A 21,875-nucleotide genomic window follows, 5' to 3' on the forward strand; every position below is an offset into this window, starting at 1 on the left:
TTTAAACATGCTTGGGATAGGCATATGAATATCCAGGATTCCTTACAAAGAATTAAAGTCAAATCTAATCTATCTATCGTATATTAGTTTATGGGGGCCATTATGTCTAAAGTGCCCCGGGCAACTTGTAGCCTTAATCCTTAATCTGGCTCTGTATGCAAACAACTTTTTTGTGGACATACTGTAATTTATTACAATAAATTGTTTTGTGATTACAAAATTTGTTTTACAAACTCCAATTTTGTATCACATTCCTATAATACACAACTCTGAAATGTATGTAGGTAAACTCCAATATATATATATATATATATATATATATATATATATATATATATATAATATACCATTACCAAACTTATTTATGAAAGTATGCAAAATAAATGATTTTACGTATGTGCATTTAAGTGATTTCACAAACTATCTTGATGACAAATGGCATCGTATATTTCGTTATACATTGTATATTTGGAACACAGTCATGTTGGTAAATTTACTAAGATGGGAGTTCTATTTAAGATGGGATGTTGCCCATAGCAACCAAACAGATTCTACTTCTCATTTATCTAGCACCTTCTAAAATATAATACCTGAAATCTGATTGGTTGCTATGGGCAACATCACATCTTAAATAGAACTCCCGTCTTAGTAAATTTACCCCATTGTTTCCAAAAAATTCACTTTTTATATATTTAAATATTCTGTTTATTTAATTTATTATTCACACACGGTGTAATATACAGTAACTGAATGTAAAGATAAATGACATTATTTTCAGTCTCCCTGAAACAAAGAGTTATCAAATCCTTTAATGTCTGAAATTTCCACTTCTTTTGTGTCCTCCTTGACTTTGTCATCCTTCATATGTTGGTACCTCTCACCACGATTTTCTGGTAGGGCAGGACCCCAGGATTCAGTTGGTCTACAACAACTTGCTATACGCTGTGAAGAGAAAACATCCAAATGTAAAGATTTTTCAGTATAAATGTAAAATATTTATATATTTTTTTAGGTTATCAGAAGCTGACCAAAAATCTCATGTCTTCTGTTTACCCTACTCTATGAGAGGTCTAATTAGTAAATAGTGATAAGCCCTATCACCTACAAAAAATAATGTTTTAGCTGGAGAGAGAGCTTCTCCCTATCTATCCAGGGCTACCGCAAGTCTTTTGTTATGGTAAAGCCTAGGATTGCCACAGAACATGTACTGAACCACCACAATCCTCCTATCCTTGTCATTATATCAGGATAGCAATTGCAGGGAATAATCAATGACAAAAATCTTTATTTGTTTAATATTTTTTTATTATTTTGTACAAATTTTGTATTTTTGCACGTAAATATGCATGCCTACGTAAGGCTGGGAACCAGAGGCGTCACTCACCTCTTGGACACCCAGTGCGGCGGCAAAAGAGGGGACAGGGCTTCGCGAGAAGGGGAGGGGCTTCACGGGCTGGCATCCGTTTTCACAGCTTGAATGACTGGAAGGGGCGGGGTTATCTGAGAAGGGGCAGGGCTTCGCGTCCCGACACCCATTTTTTTAGTCACTTGGTGGGTTTAGGAGGTGCAGGTTCACTCCCAGGGAGTGCTGTGCCTGCAGTGCTGGCTCCTACAGAGTGACAGGAGCCGAGTGCTGCACATAATGTAACAGTGCAGCACTCATCTCCTGTCTCTAAGCAGGAGCTGGCATTTTGGTGTCACCCCTCGGCGGGTGACACCCGGGAGCGGGCCGCACCCCCCGCACCTCCCTTGTGATGCCACTACTAGGAACACTCAGGTCGATATATATCATCCATTCTATCAAATAGACGATATATTGGTTGCAAATTGATGGGTGTGTACATCTGATATGTCTGTAAATTACATCATTCACAGACATATTGCATTGGTCCTGCAGCACAGTCGATATATCTTGCAGATACTGTATTTGTATGTCTATGTGTACGGGCGGCCCTCCAAAGTAAGTATTTTGAATGGGTGCAAGGTGTGTGGTGTGGCCCTGTCTGCACCGCACTCCCTGCACCCATTATAGATACCCCTATGGTATTTGATATGAAATAAAAGGGTGTGTACAGTATGTGTCAACCACTGGCATATCTATAATATGTGCAAGGGGGGCCCACATACCGCACATCCTGCACCAATATAATTATACTCACCTCTCCGTCGGCCCGGCGCTGGCTGCAGAGCAGCAAATATCACCTGGAAAATTTCCACTGCGGCTATTTTGATTTGCACATGCGCAGTAGAGAAGTCCCTGAGACCATGGCACAGGCACCATGGGGGTCATTTCGATCCGATCGCTTGCTGCAGTTTTTTGCAGCGCAGCGATCGGGTCGGAACTGCGCATGCGCCGGTGTCGCAGTGCGCCTGCGCATGGCAGTCGTCGGTGCCCAGCGATCGCCTCTGAGACAGAGGTGGTCGCTGGGCGGGAGGGGGCTGAACGGCGATGTTAAGCCGCCGTTTAACAGGCGCGGTCAGGCCAACGCAGGCGTGGCAGGACCGTTGGGGGTGTGTGGTGTGGCGGCTTCATCACGTATCATTTGGCCAGCGGCAGCGAGACACAACTCCCGGCCAGCTGCAGGAGCTGCGCTGGCCAGGAGCTACTCCACATATACAAAGGCATCGCCTCTGTGCGATGTTTTTGTATTTGTGCGGGGGGGCCGGCACTGACATGCGGGGCGGACTAGCCCTCTGCTGGGCATCCCCCCGCATGTCTGAGTTTACGATCGTAGCTGTGCTAAATTTAGCACAGCTACGATCAACTCAGAATGACCCCCATGTGTCACGATCCGGGTATCTGGACGCCATTATTTACCTTTCAGGTGTCTCATGAGGCTGGCTCAGCGTCCTAGGCCCGGTTCCCAGCTGTGTTGCTAGCATTCATATGTCATGTCTCATCTCTGCTGGTCCGTGGATATTGTCCTTCCAGTGCCCGGGCGACTGGCATGGCGTCACCAGCCGGCGGGGCCTCGGGCATCGTCTGTGTATTCTCAATGCATTACAGGTTATGTGGCACTCCTCATCTACTGCGGCCGCGGCTGTCCGCGCTGGAGGTCTGAGACGCAAGTCGGCGTTCTCTGTGTTCACCGCCGCCATTACAGAGGAATCTCCATGTAGTTTACCTCCACTGGCCGGTATGGGCGCAGCCATCTTAGTTCTAGTCACATGATCCTGTCCTCCAATCCATAGCTCCGCTGAAGTCTGCCTAATTGCTCATCCAATCCCTGCATACCTAAGGGTATAAAGGGATTGAGCCTGAACCAGGAAATCGTCAGTGCTTTGGTTGTCAAACCTTGTTTCCAGTCTCTCTCTGCTGTGGTTGTTTCCATTTCAGGTTTCCAGCTCCTGTTTCCAGATTCCACTAAGAGACCCGCACCAGCCTACCATCTTGCGGTGCAGCCTGACTCTATAGTCTCCTGTGTTTGCTCCAGTCTCCAGCTACAGTCTCATCTGCTTCCAGCGGTCAGCTTCCAGCAGTGATCAGCTTTCTTAAAGAGCCGGTGCTTTTCCAGCAGTTACTTGAATACCATCGGTTACTTGCATACCATCGGTTACCTGCATACCATCGGTACCTGCAAACCATCGGTTTCTACATCTTCGCTCCCTAGCTTCATTCTACTATCTGGCTGGTTCCATCCAGCATCTACTCCATGTCTTAACACCTGGCTGGTTCCATCCAGCGTCCTCAGCAGCTACCTCAACTACAGTGCTACCAGCTTCCAGTGAAACATCTGCTGGTGTGTTCCTTGGCTATACCTCATACTACGGACGGGTCTGGTAAGGACATTCCGTCTCTGGGACATTAAGAACTGTAGAGAAACATTAGAAAGGAAAGGATTGTCTCTTTGTTGGCGCACTTTTGAAAGAGAGGTAAGTATAATTAAAATATAACTTTTATTAACATGCAGTTAAAATCGCCTGATGGTGTGAAAAATTACAGGACAAACAATTACAAACCATACGAATAAATGAATTAATATCAAATGCACTTGTGTGTCTTTATTTATAAAGTTATTGTGTGTGTGCAATCATTTCCTAAAACCAACTTGATAAATTTGCTTGAATTATGCCCCTATTTGGGGTTGTCTGACCATATTGTATAAGGGGTGTTGTGATACCATAAACCTATCACTAATCCCATAAAAGATACAGTGTGATTGTATTATCAAACCCTCATGTAATTAAATTGGGGTTGAATGTTTTATAATCAGTGAGCAGACATGAAATGTTCTTTCTTTCAGCTCACTGTGTTAAATGTCTCTAATCGGTCTTAGAATACTGACAGGAGATTCTGTCATAAAATTGCTACTGATTATTCACATTTCTTATGATGTAGCTTTTGTGGTTTGTTGGCTCACTTTCAAAGCCACTATTCTATTCCCGATACCAAGATTGCAACTATAGTTGCAAATTTACATTGGACAAACACAAGTTACACACTGTATCTATTTATTATATGGATTGTTACAAAAGTATTCAGAGTAGAACTGTCTGCTGTACTGATGTAGTACTATGGGATGTAAGCGTATCAACAATTTCAGTTCTGGCTCTCAGATTTATTCTATCAGAAAATGATGAATTACACGCTGTATCTGATCATTTCATGTATGCTTCCCCTATGTACTACACAGGATAAGGCTGTATAATATATTGATTCTATTCAGCAAAACACACTTGGATTAATATATCTGAAATATGGCTCTCTCTTGAATTTAACATAAGAGTCTCACTATAAAGCAATGCCTCATGTATGTAATTGCAGGAAACGCTTATCACATCTGCGACTCTATTCCTTAATTATATTTTATGTAGTGCATTAGATATTATATATCTAGAATAAAATGGAGTATTGTGCACTTTAATGTATGATGGGTGAGCTAGCATGCTAGCATTCCTCTAAGGCGCCATCAAAATGAGTCTGTGAATAGTGGTAATGTGGTGCTGCCTCGTATCTTATTATTTTAACTCATCAGAAAAAGCTTGATCAATAATGCATAACATGCACATGCATTAATGTGTCACGTTGTTATTTCGCATCAGCGTTGGCACATAGTGAGTAAAACAGCTTGCTGGTAATGCTTCAAGCTGCCATGTAAAAAATCTGTGTTTTAAACTGACGCGCTGCTGCGGGATGCACTCATGTTTTACATGTCAAAGGTGCAGTTCTGGCATTTGCATTATCATATAGGGGTACAATTCTGGTGTTTAAACTGTTATCAAATAGATATAAGTTGTTCGCTATAACAATTTACAGTATGCGGACTCTCCACATTGCATCCAATTGAGTCATATAATCTATTCGACCAAGCTAGAGGATACCGCTTTTTAACGGGTGGTATCATTTATAAATTATTATAACATATGTCAATCCCGTTTTGCACCCTCTCCATGAGCTGGCGTGCTCACGCCGCTCCTAAATCGCCTAATCCCGTTTTGCAGCTTTAATTCTCAGTCTTTTCTGTGTAGTACATTCAGTATCATAGTTCTCTTAAATTACATTGATTATTGCACACACACATTTCTAGTCGTTTTTAACATTAACACATAATGAACGAGCTGGCGTGCTAACGCCGCTCTGAAATGCCCACGTGCATGTTTCACACTCACTTCATCAGGGCAAACCCGATTGCCCTACTCGGAGAAAATATAATGGCTGTGAGAGCCTGTCAGTTATTTGAATGAGCCAATCTCGGATTGGTTTTACGGTCATGGGGTCTAACGGTCTCTTACTCTCAGAAATTCAGTTGAATCCCTAATTGTCCCATCATTAATCACGTGATCGTCACTCCTTCTGTTATGATTAATACAGTGTTCGAGATGGATACTGATTCTACCCTGAGGTCCTGGATATTATGCATGATTGATTTAGAAAGGTGCAGATTAGCAGGGAAAGCGGAACATTAGAGCACGGTTAAACATATATTATGTTTTACGTTTTGACATTAGTTTTAAACCTACATAACATCCAGAAAAATTTAAGGTTAAGAAATAATTATGATATTGATCCATAAGAGTTGGAAAAATTGATATTAAATTGTCCTTAATATTAATGGTGAAAATGAATAATAAAAATGAATAATAAAAATATTTTTTTAATCATGGACAAATATGTGATTCTAAGGAAGACAATGAGTAATCCTGCCCTTATATAGAAATTCGTGGGAATAGATCTTAATAGCACCCATTCCAATGTGTCAGGTGAAATTATTAGGTGAACGTGATATGAATATGGTGTATGTGAATCAATTTTGTGAAACCATAATGCAGTGTATGTGTATCCTAACAACACCCTTTTCAGTATATCAGGTGAGATGAACATAAGAATGTGATGTGCCAATGTTAAGTATGTGAATCCATTGATATACTACCATGATTCAATGTGAACTGAACAGTATTGAAAACTAGTAATATAGGTCCTTGTGATGTTACCATCATTAAGATATTGACATGTGCTGATGTGCCAACCCTACGTTCAGTTCACATTGAATCATGGTAGTATATCAATGGATTCACATACTTAACATTGGCACATCACATTCTTATGTTCATCTCACCTGATATACTGAAAAGGGTGTTGTTAGGATACACATACACTGCATTATGGTTTCACAAAATTGATTCACATACACCATATTCATATCACGTTCACCTAATAATTTCACCTGACACATTGGAATGGGTGCTATTGAGATCTATTCCCACGAATTTCTATATAAGGGCAGGATTAATCATTGTCTTCCTTAGAATCACATATTTGTCCATGATTAAAAAAATAATTTTTTTATTATTCATTTTTATTATTAATTTTCACCATTAATATTAAGACAATTTAATATACATTTTTCCAACTCTTATGGATCAATATCATAATTATTTCTTAACCTTAAATTTTTCTGGATGTTATGTAGGTTTAAAACTAATGTCAAAACGTAAAACATAATATATGTTTAACCGTGCTCTAATGTTCCGCTTTCCCTGCTAATCTGCACCTTTCTAAATCAATCATGCATAATATCCAGGACCTCAGGGTAGAATCAGTATCCATCTCGAACACTGTATTAATCATAACAGAAGGAGTGACGATCACGTGATTAATGATGGGACAATTAGGGATTCAACTGAATTTCTGAGAGTAAGAGACCGTTAGACCCCATGACCGTAAAACCAATCCGAGATTGGCTCATTCAAATAACTGACAGGCTCTCACAGCCGTTATATTCTCTCCGAGTAGGGCAATCGGGTTTGCCCTGATGAAGCGAGTGTGAAACGTGCACGTGGGCGTTTCAGAGCGGCGTTAGCACGCCAGCTCGTTCATTATGTGTTAATGTTAAAAACGACTAGAAATGTGTGTGTGCAATAATCAATGTAATTTAAGAGAACTATGATACTGAATGTACTACACAGAAAAGACTGAGAATTAAGGCTGCAAAACGGGATTAGGCGATTTAGGAGCGGTGTGAGCATGCCTGCTCGTGGAGAGGCTGCAAAACGGGATTGACATATGTTATAACAATTTATAAATGATACCACCCGTTTAACAGCGGTATCCTCTAGCTTGGTCAAATAGATTATATGACTCAATTGGATGCAATGTGGAGAGTCCGCATACTGTAAATTGTTATAGCGAACAACTTATATCTATTTGATAACAGTTTAAACACCAGAATTGTACCCCTATATGATAATGCAAATGCCAGAACTGCACCTTTGACATGTAAAACATGAGTGCATCCCGCAGCAGCGCGTCAGTTTAAAACACAGATTTTTTACATGGCGGCTTGAAGCATTACCAGCAAGCTGTTTTACTCACTATGTGCCAACGCTGATGCGAAATAACAACGTGACACATTAATGCATGTGCATGCTATGCATTATTGATCAAGCTTTTTCTGATGAGTTAAAATAATAAGATACGAGGCAGCACCACATTACCACTATTCACAGACTCATTTTGATGGCGCCTTAGAGGAATGCTAGCACGCTAGCTCACCCATCATACATTAAAGTGCACAATACTCCATTTTATTCTAGAGATATATAATATCTAATGCACTACATAAAATATATTTAAGGAATAGAGTCGCAGATGTGATAAGCGTTTCCTGCAATAACATACATGAGGCATTGCTTTATAGTGAGACTCATGTTAAATTCAAGAGAGAGACGTATTTCAGATATATTAATCCAAGTGTGTTTTGCTGAATAGAATCAATATATTATACAGCCTTATCCTGTGTAGTACATAGGGGAAGCATACATGAAATGATCAGATACAGCGTATAATTCATCATTTTCTGATAGAATAAATCTGAGAGCCAGAACTGAAATTGTTGATACGCTTACATCCCATAGCACTACATCAGTACAGCAGACAGTTCTACTCTGAATACTTTTGTAACAATCCATATAATAAATAGATACAGTGTGTAACTTGTGTTTGTCCAATGTAAATTTGCAACTATAGTTGCAATCTTGGTATCGGGAATAGAATAGTGGCTTTGAAAGTGAGCCAACAAACCACAAAAGCTACATCATAAGAAATGTGAATAATCAGTAGCAATTTTATGACAGAATCTCCTGTCAGTATTCTAAGACCGATTAGAGACATTTAACACAGTGAGCTGAAAGAAAGAACATTTCATGTCTGCTCACTGATTATAAAACATTCAACCCCAATTTAATTACATGAGGGTTTGATAATACAATCACACTGTATCTTTTATGGGATTAGTGATAGGTTTATGGTATCCCAACACCCCTTATACAATATGGTCAGACAACCCCAAATAGGGGCATAATTCAAGAAATTTATCAAGTTGGTTTTAGGAAATGATTGCACACACACTAACTTTATAAATAAAGACACACAAGTGCATTTGATATTAATTCATTTATTCGTATGGTTTGTAATTGTTTGTCCTGTAATTTTTCACACCATCAGGCGATTTTAACTGCATGTTGATAAAAGTTATATTTTAATTATACTTACCTCTCTTTCAAAAGTGCGCTAACAAAGAGACAATCCTTTCCTTTCTAATGTTTCTCTTCAACTTTTTTGTCTATGGCAGCACCCCATAAACAGTATTGTGAATTAATTTGTGATATATAAATTGGGGAATCTTATCGATTAATTGCAATATTACTAATCTGAGAAGAGTCTAGTGCAGAGGATTCCCATTCCCCCTTTTCCCTAATCTATTACATTAAGAACTGTACCTACTGCTACCAGTACCCTGTGGCCGTTGCCAACCCGTTCTCCAGGAACTGTTTTTACCAAATCTGCTGTATATCTTCATTGACTTATTACTGCTGTGATAACATGGAGTTCTGTTAATAAATACTTATTGACTTTTAATCCTGGTTGTCATGGTCACGCCTTCGGGCAACCTTTCTACATCCTACTCGTATGTCCAGGGGTCTGATAAAACCTCCGAAGTTTAGCTTCGCCCCAGCCCCTACAACTGAGGCTTCCTCCTGTCAGCTCAGGCCCTCAGCTGTGACACCATGTTCCGGAGACCTGCGCATGTGCACTGAATATTAGTAAATAATAAAAATGTATAAATAATCTTGTTATAGTACAGTGTTTCCCAAACTCAGTCCTCAAGACACACTAACAGTCCAGATTATAAGGACATCCTAGTATTTTTCCAACTATATACTGACCTGGAAAATGTTTCCTGAAGCTTGAAATATTTTTACAAAGGCAACAATGGGAATCCAAATCAGACAGAAAATCACCATCAGCAGTCCCAGGATTACTCCCCATGCAGGATAAGAAGCATTGTTATACGTAGGTGCCTCAAATGTTACCAGTGACCAAATCAGAATCGCCTAGAGAATAAAATAAACACATGGATCAAGCACACAGACGGGCTGGCCGAGCAGCGCAGCCTCCCAACGCTCTGCTCGGCTGCCTGACATACAGAAACACAGGGGCATGTAGCGAGGTCACGTCCCAATAAGCCGTAACCATGCCCGTTTTCGTCTACTATGCCAAGGCCGTTGTCATTCCCAGTCCGTCCCTGGCAGGCAGTACCGTAGGAAAGGTACAGTAGGAACAGTGCTGGATTACGTTAAATTAGCCTCTTTGTTTTATCATACTTCATATCTCTGCTCAAAACTGTATGTATTAACTAAACAAAGAAAAACAAAATTATTGACAGACTGACTATGTAGATAGAAATTTATAGTACACAAAAATACTGTATTTAGCTGGAAATATCCAATTGTGTTTAAAGAAATTAAATAACATGAAAAATGCCTTATTAAAATTAAAATATAGTGAGTGTGAAAAGTGAAGAATAAATAAAAATGTAACCTTACAATAAAAAGCAAAACATGAAATATAGCTGCCTGCTGTGGAATACACCTGTTTGTAAGTAGGTGCGAAATTTTGGACAAAACCACAAAATACAAAAAATATGAAATACCTGAATATACTTTAAAAGGGAATAACGGTGATTGTTGTTCGCTCGTTGCCGATTTTCGCAACGGAGCGATTAAGGCAAAAAAGCGCATGCGCATGGTACGAAGTATTTTAGCACAAAACTTAGTAGATTTACTCATGCCCGAACGAAGAATTTTCATCGTTGAAGTGATCGGAGTGTGATTGACAGGAAGTGGGTGTTTCTGGGCGGAAACTGACCGTTTTCTGGGAGTGTGCGGAAAAACGCAGGTGTGCCAGGATAAAACGCGGGAGTGTCTGGAGAAATGGGGGAGTGGCTGGCCGAACGCAGGGCGTGTTTGTGACGTCAAACCAGGAACGAAATGGGCTGAGCTGATCGCAGTGTAGGAGTAAGTCTCGAGCTACTCAGAAACTAAGAATTTTCTATTCACAATTCTGCTAATCTTTCAATCGCAATTCTGCTAAGCTAAGATACACTCCCAGAGGGCGGCGGCCTAGCGTGTGCAATGCTGCTAAAATCTGCTAGCGAGCGAACAACTCGGAATGACCCCCAATGTCAGAAAGTGTTGCCACTGCAGACCATGGAAAAGGGAAAATCAGCTTACATTAGACATATAGACAAAATAAAATGCATCTACATTATAGACAGTAAAACATATTTTTGAGGCAGTAGCGGATCTTGCCACGGGCAAGCAGGATTTTTGCCTGGGGCGCCGCTGTCCCAAGGGCACCACCGCCGTCCCGAGGGCACCGCCGCTGTGGCAAGATCTGCTACTGGTGCTGTGTGGTGCGCGATGATGTCACACATCGCACGGCATTGTGGGAGTGGCCATAGACACTAGAGGTCATAACTGACCTCTAGTGTCTGTGCGGTGCTATGGGAGAGACGTCATGACGTCTCTCCCATAGATCCGAGGAGTGGCGCCGGCGGCCGGAGACGGAGGGCAGCAGCGGTCAGGAAGCAGGAGCGGGGATGGTATTTATTTATTTATTTTTGGTAAGCGGCGCTACTAGCGGCACAGCTACAGGGGGCATAACTACTGAGGGTACAGCTACGGGGGGCACAGTACTGCGGGCACAACTACCGAGGGCACGGTACTGGGGGCACAACTACTGAGGGCACAGCTACAGGGGGCACAACTACTGAGGGCACAGCTATAGGGGGCATAACTGTAACCACGCCCCTTCCCCATAAAGCCACGCCCCTATTTTTTTTTACTCGCACCTACGGAGTGCACTAACCCTGTTTTACCTGTCGGGGGGGGGGGGGGGGGGAAGGTGGCAAAGGAGACTTTCGCCCTGGGCGCCACAGGGTCTAGGAACGGCCCTGTTTTGAAGGTCCAGCTTTTTGAGGTTATGCTAATACGGCGGTGTACAAGTATATACATGTACATTACTTTTGGTAAATGTACAGTTCTTTCTGCAATTTTTTGGCCTTACGCACTCAACAGCATCTCAGAGAAGGCGCCATTTACAGAACAGAACTATTTTGCTGTGTCGTAAATCTCTTACTTTAAATGTCAAATTATACATCATTACATTTAGTGAGCAAGGTATGTGGAATACATACTATATCCTGTTGTCAGGATGCTGGCGTTCACGCGACCGACTGCGGCATGCCAACATTAAAGATCCCGATATCGAAGGGGGTAAGTATTTCTAGCCCCAATCCCCTACCCTAACCAGGGGTTAAAGTGAGCCGGACTGGGGTGGAACTGCGTTCCGTCAGTTCCATTTGGAGACGGAACCAGTTCCATCTCCTCCGGCCCACCTAACCCAAGAAGTCAGCCCGGAGCAGCAGGAAGATGCTGGGCACCAGCTCAGATTTTATTATCAGCGAGCACCCTGCTTCTTCCCGACAACAATGGCAGCCAGAGGCAGGAGTTCAAACCTGAGCTCCAACTTTCGGCTCTGGCAGTGTGCACTATGGAAGAGATGTCATGACGTCTCTCCCATAGTTCTGAGGAGCGGGTGGCCAGATGGACTGCAGCGGTTGCATGAGTATTGTGGTTTTTGTGTGTGTGTGTAAGTGGCACTACTACAAGTGCATAACTACTGGGGGCAATACTATAGAGGGGCATTACTCTTGGGGGCAATACTACACAGTGGCTTTACCACTGGGGGTACTACAACTGGGGGCATTGCTACTTGAGGCACTACTAATGACGGCATTGCATAGGGGGCACTTCATAACGGGCATGACTCTTGGGGACATAAGGGGCACAACTACTGGGGGCATTGCGTAAGGGGCACCATTACTATGGAATCTGCATCAGGGGCACTACCACTGTGGGCACTACATAAGGGACACTAACACTACAGTGGGTAATGCATAAGGGGCACTACTACTGTGGCCATTGTATAAAGGGCGCCGGGGCAGTGGTGTGTGTGTGTGTGTGTGTGTGTGTGTGGGGGTAGTGAGTTCCACCACCTCTCTAGGACCACTTTAACCTCACCTAGTGCCTAACCCTAACACCCCTCAACCCCGGACCCTAACCTCCAACCCGATGCTCACCTTCGGTGATATGGAGCCAGTGTCCTGAGTGGTGTTGGAATTCCGGCGTCAGTCACATGACCGCTGGCATTCTGACAGCCGGGAGGCAAACGCATCTCAGGTATGTCTATGGATGCATTTAAATTAGGAAAAAACTGTTTTCATCTTTTCAGCTATTCTCCCTTTACAGCAGGTGTCCAGAACCTAACCCACTGTATGTGCAGGAAACTCCCTTTATATTTGGCCTTTCTATTCTACTACACTATGTTTGGTGCATCATTGTCTTTTGTGGGTTTCTCCTATGTGAAACAAAGTGAAGTTATAAATGTCCTTAATAGAGACTTAATATGAAACCAATATTTTGGAAACAGACAAGCCGAATACATACCGCTAGTAATACAGGAGATACAAAATACCAGCACACTCTCCACCACAGCCAGAATACCCAGTGCTTCTTTCCGATCATCATCTCTATATCCATAATAACTCTATTGCCTCCTGTTGGATTGAAACATAAATAACATTATACAGTTGCCTCTGAGCAGAGAAGAATATATTCACTGTTAGAAATTATGGTGCAAGTAAAGGCAAAATCAAACCTTATGTATGAAATGATTTAATTTGAGAAGTTTAGGTGTTCTGGAAGAGAGTTGAAGATTATTAATTTAAACAACCACTACACCTAAATAGAGATGTGTGGCGGGCACTTTTTGTGTTTTGGTTTTGGTTCCATCCTCGTGTTTTGGATCTGTTTGGTTTTACCAAAACCACCCTTTCGTATTTTGGTTTTGGATCTGGATGATTTAAAAAACAACAACACAAAAACAACTAAAATAACAGAATTTGGAGGTAATTTTGATCCTATGGTATTATTAACCTCAATAACATTCATTTCCACTCATTTCCAGTCTATTCTGAACACCTCACACCTCACAATATTGTTTTTAGGCCAAAAGGTTGCACCAAGGTGACTGTATGACTAAGCTAAGCGACACAAGTGTGCGGCACAAACACCTGGCCCATCTAGTAGTGGCACTGCAGTGTCAGACAAGGATGGCAGTTTTAAAAAATAGGCCCCAAACAGCACATCATGCAAAGAAGAAAAAGAGGTGCAATGAGGTAGCGGTATGACTAAGCTAAGCGACACAAGTGTGCGGCACAAACACCTGGCCCATCTAGGAGTGGCACTGCAGTTGCAGACAGGATGGCACTTAAAAAAACTAAGCCCCAAACAGCACATCATGCAGAGAAGTAAAAGAGGTGCAATGAGGTAGCTGTATGTCTAAGCTAAGCGACACACGTGTGCGGCACAAACACCTGGCTCATCTAGGAGTGGCACTACAGTTGCAGACAGGATGGCACTTAAAAAACTAGGCCCCAAACAGCACATCATTCAAAGAAGAAAAAGACAATAATAAACAATAACACTTGTTTATCAGGCGCAAGTTTCCCTTAAGTCTAATTGAACACTTGTAAATAAATAATTGTAGTTGCTGCTCCCAACAGGTGATTTGGATTATCACCTAATTAAAGACAATATTTGGAAATAAATGAGAGCGCAATTGCAATTAGAAATATAGTAAATACTTTAATACATGCACAACATATATTAGACAAAATTAAAAACAAGGTTATTCTAAAAGGTTATTCTAAAAAGTCAAATAAATTATTGGTGCTTGACACACCCCCAGAGGGTTCCACAACCTGTAACTGATCCGGTAATTGTCTGTAAATCAATCACTGTCTCAAATGTTGGTAGCTTTTTCTACTATGTTTGAATAAAGTTCCACAGAATGATGGTTTTTTAGAAGTAAATATGATGCTCACCGCTGCTGGAGTTCAATAGCAATAAACTTCCCATTATCTGATGCAGTGGAACACTGTTCCACTGCCAGTCTACAGCCGCGCTCCTTTCCACGTGTACCCTGAGAAACATCTCATCAAGCTCGCCCCTAATTGTGGAGTACGGAGCACGGGCTGACAGGGACACTGTGAGCGGCGCTGCTGACAGCCACTCTTTCCTCTCTTCATACGGCATTTGGATCCAGAGAGGTGTATGCTCCTTCTCCCTCCGCTGCATCAGATAATGGGAAGTTTATTGCTATTGAACTCCAGCAGCGGTGAGCATCATATTTACTTCTAAAAAACCATCATTCTGTGGAACTTTATTCAAACATAGTAGAAAAAGCTACCAACATTTGAGACAGTGATTGATTTACAGACAATTACCGGATCAGTTACAGGTTGTGGAACCCTCTGGGGGTGTGTCAAGCACCAATAATTTATTTGACTTTTTAGAATAACCTTTTAGAATAACCTTGTTTTTAATTTTGTCTAATATATGTTGTGCATGTATTAAAGTATTTACTATATTTCTAATTGCAATTGCGCTCTCATTTATTTCCAAAGAAGAAAAAGAGTTGCAATGAGGTAGCTTCATGACTAAGCTAAGTGACACAAGTGCGCGGCACAAACAAGGGACGTGCTGGAATTTGCCCAGATGTAATACACGCACAATATTGGTGGCACAGGAGAGCATACCCCTAAACCACACACACACACACACACACACACACACACACACACACACACACACACACGGCAAAGCCTGTAAAATTAATTTGGATAATAATAACAACCCTTTTATTTGGAGCTATTATAATAATTTGCAGCACAGGCGAACGTACCCCTACACCACACAAATTATTTGGATAATAATATAAGTAATGTATATAAGCCTTTTATTTGGAGTAAATAATATACAGCACAGGACACCACCACTGGACTTATGGCAGCACAAGACACAACCACTGGAAAGATGCAGCACAGGACACCACCACTGGACTGGACTTATACGGCAGTACCCCTGGACTTATACGGCAGTACCATTGGACTGGATTTATACGCTAGTACCGCTGGAATTATACACCAGTACCACTGGAATCATACGGCAGTATCACTAGATTTATACGACAGTACCGCTGGACATATACGGCAGTACCACTGGATATATACGGCAGTATCACTGGACATATACGGCAGTATCACTGGACATATACGGCAGTATCACTGGACATATACGGCAGTACCACTGGAGATAAACAGCAACACAGGGACACCACCACTGGACTGATGCAGGATAACACAGCACTACTGCAATGGACTGCACTTATACTGCAGCAATGGACATATGGCAGCAGAGGACACCACCACTGTGACTGGACTGATCTAGCACAAGACACTACCACTGGACTGATGCAGGACAACACAGCACCACTAAAATGGACTAGACTTATACAGCAGCACTGGACATATGGCAGCAGAGGATACCACCACTGTGACTGGACTGATGCAGCACAAAACACCACCACTGAACTGATGCAGCACAACACAGCACCACTGGACTGGACTTATACAACAGCACTGGGCATGTGGCAGCAGAGGACACCACCACTGTGACTGGACTGATGCAGCACAAGACACTACCACTGAACTGATGCAGGACACTGAGGACGGAGACATGTCCTCTCTCTACACTCTCCAATGCTGGAGTGAAAATGGCGGCGACGCGCGGCTCCTTATATGGAATCCAAACCTCGCGAGATGATGATGTTTTGCCTCGTTCTGGTTTCCCAGTCAGGCTGGAAAACCCGAGCTTGACTCGGATCCAGGCTCGGGTAGTGAAGTCCAGTAGGGTTCAGTTCTCAGGGAACCGAACCCGCTCATCTCTACACCTAAACATCATAACAATCTTGTACAGTATAACTGAAAATCTGAAGATACACATTAAAGTCCTGTCACCTGAATTCTGCACTGCACTGCACTGAGACACAAACTGCCCATCTTTGATTAGCAGAAGCAGCCAGCTGGATCTCCAACAAGCAGCATAAGACATCTGCAGGACAGCCCTGTCACAATCACACGGGCCGCCTTCTCAAAGCTGAGGCTGAGTGTGACTACACCTAGCATGGTGGTAAAGGCAGTGGAAGAGGAAGCGCTGTGAAACTGAGCGGCGCAGTGAGGGCTAATGAAGCCTTCTGCGCCATCATAAGTAACAGTCTTATTCGATGCTGGCATTTGAACCCCACACGTGGGCTGGCGGGAGATAGGTTGCGGTGTGAGCAGGGGGAGGCTGGAGCTGCACTCCAGCCTCCCCATTGGTAACCACATGGACTTGCTGTTAAGAGCCGCGGCCGGTCTAAGTGCCCACCGGCTCTTTTATCAAATCTGACCGACGGAAATAGCAGTAGTGCTGCTGCTGTTCTCCTTTTGAAAAAAAAAGAAGAAGCTAAAAATGATAGGGGGGGCATGGGCCCGAGTGCCCCCCCCCCCCCCCCCGATCCGCCTATGGCCGTACCAATGACCTATACAGTGGCATTATTACTTATTTTTCCTGCTACTGATTCCTCTTCCTATGCAACCAAGCATCTGACTTGCTTTTCTCATTGCTTTGTTGTATTGCTTCCCTGCCTTTAAGTCACTTGAAATAGTGACTCCTAAATCCCTTTCCTCCTCAGTAGTTTCCATTATAGTACCCTTGATACTATATTTAGACTTCGGGTTTTTGAGACCCAAGTGCATGATTTTGCATTTTTTAACATTAAACTGTAGTTGATCTATTATTTTCATCACAGAGTCAAAAAAGTCAATAAGATTTGTTTGGCATGATCTCCCACCAGTAAATCCATGCTGTTTTGGATCCTGTAAGTTGTTTGATTTAATATATTCCACAACTTTTTCTTTTAATAGTTTTTCCATCACTTTCCCTGCTACTAATGTAAGGCTTACTGGTCTGTAGTTATTTGCTTCTTCCTTGCTTCCACTTTTGTACAGTGGAACTACATTTGCTCTTTTCTAGTCCTCTGGAATGGCACCTGTATTTAGTGACTGGTTAAATAATTCTGCTAATGGTGCCACCAGCACATCTTTTAGCTCTTTTAGTTTCCTTGGGTGTATCCCATCTGGCCCCATTGATTTATCCACTTTTAGTTTTGAAAGTTCAGTTAATGTACTTTCATCTACCTTATTAATGTCTTTGCAACTTAACTGTGGCCCCTTTCTTTTTTCTTCTGAAGTAAATACTGAGCAAAAATAATTATTTAGGTGATCTGCTATTGCCTTGTCTCCCTCCACCAAATTCTCACTTTCAGTCTTAAGTCTTATTATTCCTCCTTTGATTTTCTCCTTTCATTTATAGACTTAAAAAAATTTGCCCCCTTTATCTACTCACTGGCCCATTTTCTCCCCATCTTCTGCCTTTGCACGTCTGATCACTTAGCATCCTTCCGTCTGTCAAGATACACCTCTTTGTCATTATTATTTTGAGTCTGTTTGTATTTCCTAAAAGCCATCTCTTTTGCTTTCACACTAGTTGATACTTCTTTTGTGAACCACACTGGCTTCCTTTTCCTGGTGCTTTTCCTAACCCTTTTGATACAAAGGTCTGTTGCCCTTAGTATTGCACTTTTCAGTTTTTCCCACATCTCCTGCACTCCTTCCAAATTCCTCCAGGCCACCAATGAATCACTTAAACATCTCCCCATTTTTGCAAAGTCAGCATTTCTAAAATCCAACACCTTTGTTTTTGTGTGACAGGAGTTGGATCCTGTCTTTATACTAAACCATACTGCTTGATGATCACTGGATCCCAGGTGCTCACCCACATATATGTCTGATATCCTGTCACCATTTGCAAGAATTAAATCTAATATTGAGTCTTTGCGAGTTGGCTCCCTCACCAATTGCTTGAGAGATGGTCCTTGTAAGGAATTTAGAAATTTGCCACTTGTAGCTGCCAGTACTTGCAAAAGACCCCTCCCAATTTACATCAGGTAAATTAAAGTCTCCCATGATTATGACTTCTCCCTTTAAAGCCAATTTAGTGATGTCCAACAATAGGTTCCTGTCCAAATCCTGCCACTGGCCTGGTGATCTATAGATCACCCCAATGCGAATAATGTCCTTCTCCCCGGTTTCTGTGTGCACATCATGTTAGGTTGTGATTTATTTCAACTCTTTGCTACATGTTTCCTACATCTTTTCCTTAGCACATAGGGGGTCATTCCGAGTTGTTCGCTCGTTATTTTTTTCTCGCAACGGAGCGATTAGTCGCTAATGCGCATGCGCAATGTCCGCAGTGCGACTGCGCCAAGTAAATTTGCTATGCAGTTAGGTATTTTACTCACTTCATTACGAGGTTTTTTCTTCGTTCTGGTGATCGTAATGTGATTGACAGGAAGTGGGTGTTTCTGGGCGGAAACTGGCCGTTTTATGGGTGTGTGCGAAAAAACGCTACAGTTTCTGGGAAAAACGCGGGAGTGGCTGGAGAAACGGAGGAGTGTCTGGGCGAACGCTGGGTGTGTTTGTGACGTCAAACCAGGAACGACAAGCACTGAACTGATCGCACTGGCAGAGTAAGTCTGGAGCTACTCAGAAACTGCTAAGAAGTGTCTATTCGCAATTCTGCTAATCTTTCGTTCGCAATTTTGATAAGCTAAGATTCACTCCCAGTAGGCGGCGGCTTAGCGTGTGCAAAGCTGCTAAAAGCAGCTTGCGAGCGAACAACTCGGAATGACCCCCATAGTGCCTGATTCGGATTTGTAAGTGAAGCCAAATAAAGCAAGTAACTTTGTGTCTGGAAAAAACCATGGTGCAATGCAAGGAGAGGAAATACATTTAGATTTCTTCTGTGCAGCGTAAATACTGGCTGCTTTTGCATGTAGCCTACAAATGTTGGAGAGCTTTATTTGTACACTGTAATTTAGATTTCAATTTGGACACACCCCACCCAAATCTAAATCTCTCTGCACATGTTACATCTGCCCCACCTGCAGCGTAACATGGTTTTGCCCAGCTGCTTACTTTTTGCTTTGCTTGCAAATCAGAATCAGGCCCCTAGAACCCAGTATTTTTCTCACCTATTCTACATGGCCATTCCCTGGGGTGTGAGCTCGGAGGAGGAGTTGGATGGAGCAATAGCATGATGACCATATCATAATGAAATATGTCATCACTTTGGTGTGCCTGTTTGCCTCTCCCTCCCCTTCTCTGTGCATCTTTTTCTCCCCACTCTGTGCACCAAAATACTCTGCTACCTCAGAGGTGGAACAAAAGTGGAGAATAGATGTACTATACATAACAAACAATTGTAACGTACTGTATGGCAGGTCCTAGATGTATTATATCCATCTCACACACATATTATAATCATCATCATCATCATCTATACTTATAAAAACAAAACATACAATATTTTCATGTCTACGTTTGTACATTTCTGTTGTGTGAAGTTGGCAGTAAAGTAATACACGTCTCTTGGTGGGTACATACCGTAAACCCAAATTATTGCTATTAACTCCAACACTGCAACAAATAAAATAGCCCATCCACCACAGAAGGAATCAATGAGAGTGACCCAGTATATTCCTGCCTGCAGGGAAAGAAAGTATGTAGTGAGATAGTACTGAATTATCATTTAAAGGCATATGTAAAATACTACAATGATAGATAAACAGACAGAGATAGACAGACAGACAGATAAACAATTGTGGACATAAACAATCAGATCTTTACTCCAACATTTCAGTTGCATATACCCACTTACATCAGGGGCAAAAGGTACATAAAAATCATTCTCCTAAATACCAGTAGTAGACCCCATCACACGAGCTGCAACCATAATCATTATGTCACAGCTGCATCAGGTACGGTTTTAAAAGTATTACACGTCCCCACCTCTGACTCCGGTTTTCCTCTTTGGTGTTCACCTATGGCGCCTCTGTACTCTGTCTGCTGTTTGGGACACACTGTAAGCAACAGATACTTTGAGCTATTTAGTGCTATTTTTCTGCCCATCAGTGGGCCTAATTCAGACCTGATCGCAGCAGCAAACTCTTTGTCTAATGGACAAAACCACGTGCACTAAGAGTAAGATTTGGGTTGGTTACATTGTTTCTGTGCAGGGTAAATACTGGCTGCTTTATTTTTATACTGCAATTTAGATTTCAGTTTGAACACACCCCACCCAAATCTAACTCTCTCTGACATGTTATATCTGCCTCCCCTGCAGTGCACAGGGGGGGTAATTCCAAGTTGATCGCAGCAGGAATTTTGTTAGCAGTTGGGCAAAACCATGGGGGTAATTCCAAGTTGATCGCAGCAGGAAATTTTTTAGCAGTTGGGCAAAACCATGTGCACTGCAGGTGTGGCAGATATAACATTTGCAGAGAGAGTTAGATTTGGTTGGGTTATTTTATTTCTGTGCAGGGTAAATACTGGCTGCTTTATTTTTACACTGCAAATTAGATTGCAGATTGAACACACCACACCCAAATCTAACTCTCTCTGACATGTTATATCTGCCTCCCCTGCAGTGCACATGGTTTTGCCCAATTGCTAACAGAATTCCTGCTGCGATCAACTTGGAATTACCCCCCATGTGCACTGCAGGGGAGGCAGATTTAACATGTGCAGAGAGAGTTAGATTTGGGTGTGGTGTGTCCAATCTGCAATCTAATTTGCAGTGTAAAAATAAAGCAGCCAGTATTTACCCTGCACAGAAATAAAATAACCCACCCAAATCTAACTCTTTCTGCACATGTTATATCTGCCTCCCCTGCACTGCACATGGTTTTGCCCAACTGCTAACAAAATTCCTGCTGCGATCAACTTGGAATTACCCCCATGGTTTTGCCCATTAGAGAAAAAATTTGCAGCTCTGAATTAGGCCCTGTGTCTGCTATTATAACCTTGATCTTGGCTCATATCTCTGCCAAAAATCCTGTCTGTCCTGACCTGTCTTTATGCAAACAAGGCACAAAATATTACCCTGAGGGGGCACAAAGTGTACAATCTGTCAGATACTTATGTATGAGGTGTACAATATACCACAAAGTTTAAATAACAGCAGCTGTAAGTATCAGGCTAGAACCACCTATTTTAGGAGAAACACTGGAAAAAATAAACACCAAAGAG

At 42.2% G+C, this 21,875-nt stretch overlaps 1 protein-coding gene across 1 annotated transcript in view; it reads right to left on the reverse strand.

Annotated features, from left to right (window-relative positions):
* Positions 1-700: 700 nt before the first annotated feature.
* The window catches only part of LOC134949137 (sodium- and chloride-dependent neutral and basic amino acid transporter B(0+)-like), a 102,936-nt gene continuing 81,761 nt past the window's right edge, over positions 701-21,875 (reverse strand). The window contains exons 11-14 of the mRNA XM_063937545.1: positions 20,232-20,331; positions 13,291-13,400; positions 9,667-9,834; positions 701-942 (exon numbers count right to left, since the gene is read on the reverse strand). Of these exons, the coding sequence (XP_063793615.1) occupies positions 775-942; positions 9,667-9,834; positions 13,291-13,400; positions 20,232-20,331 (546 nt within the window). The 3' untranslated portion in view covers positions 701-774. The remainder of the gene's footprint in view (positions 943-9,666; positions 9,835-13,290; positions 13,401-20,231; positions 20,332-21,875) is intronic.

This window comes from Pseudophryne corroboree, chromosome 8 (genome assembly GCF_028390025.1).
Source record: "Pseudophryne corroboree isolate aPseCor3 chromosome 8, aPseCor3.hap2, whole genome shotgun sequence".
In the NCBI taxonomy this organism is placed as follows: Eukaryota; Metazoa; Chordata; class Amphibia; order Anura; family Myobatrachidae; genus Pseudophryne; species Pseudophryne corroboree.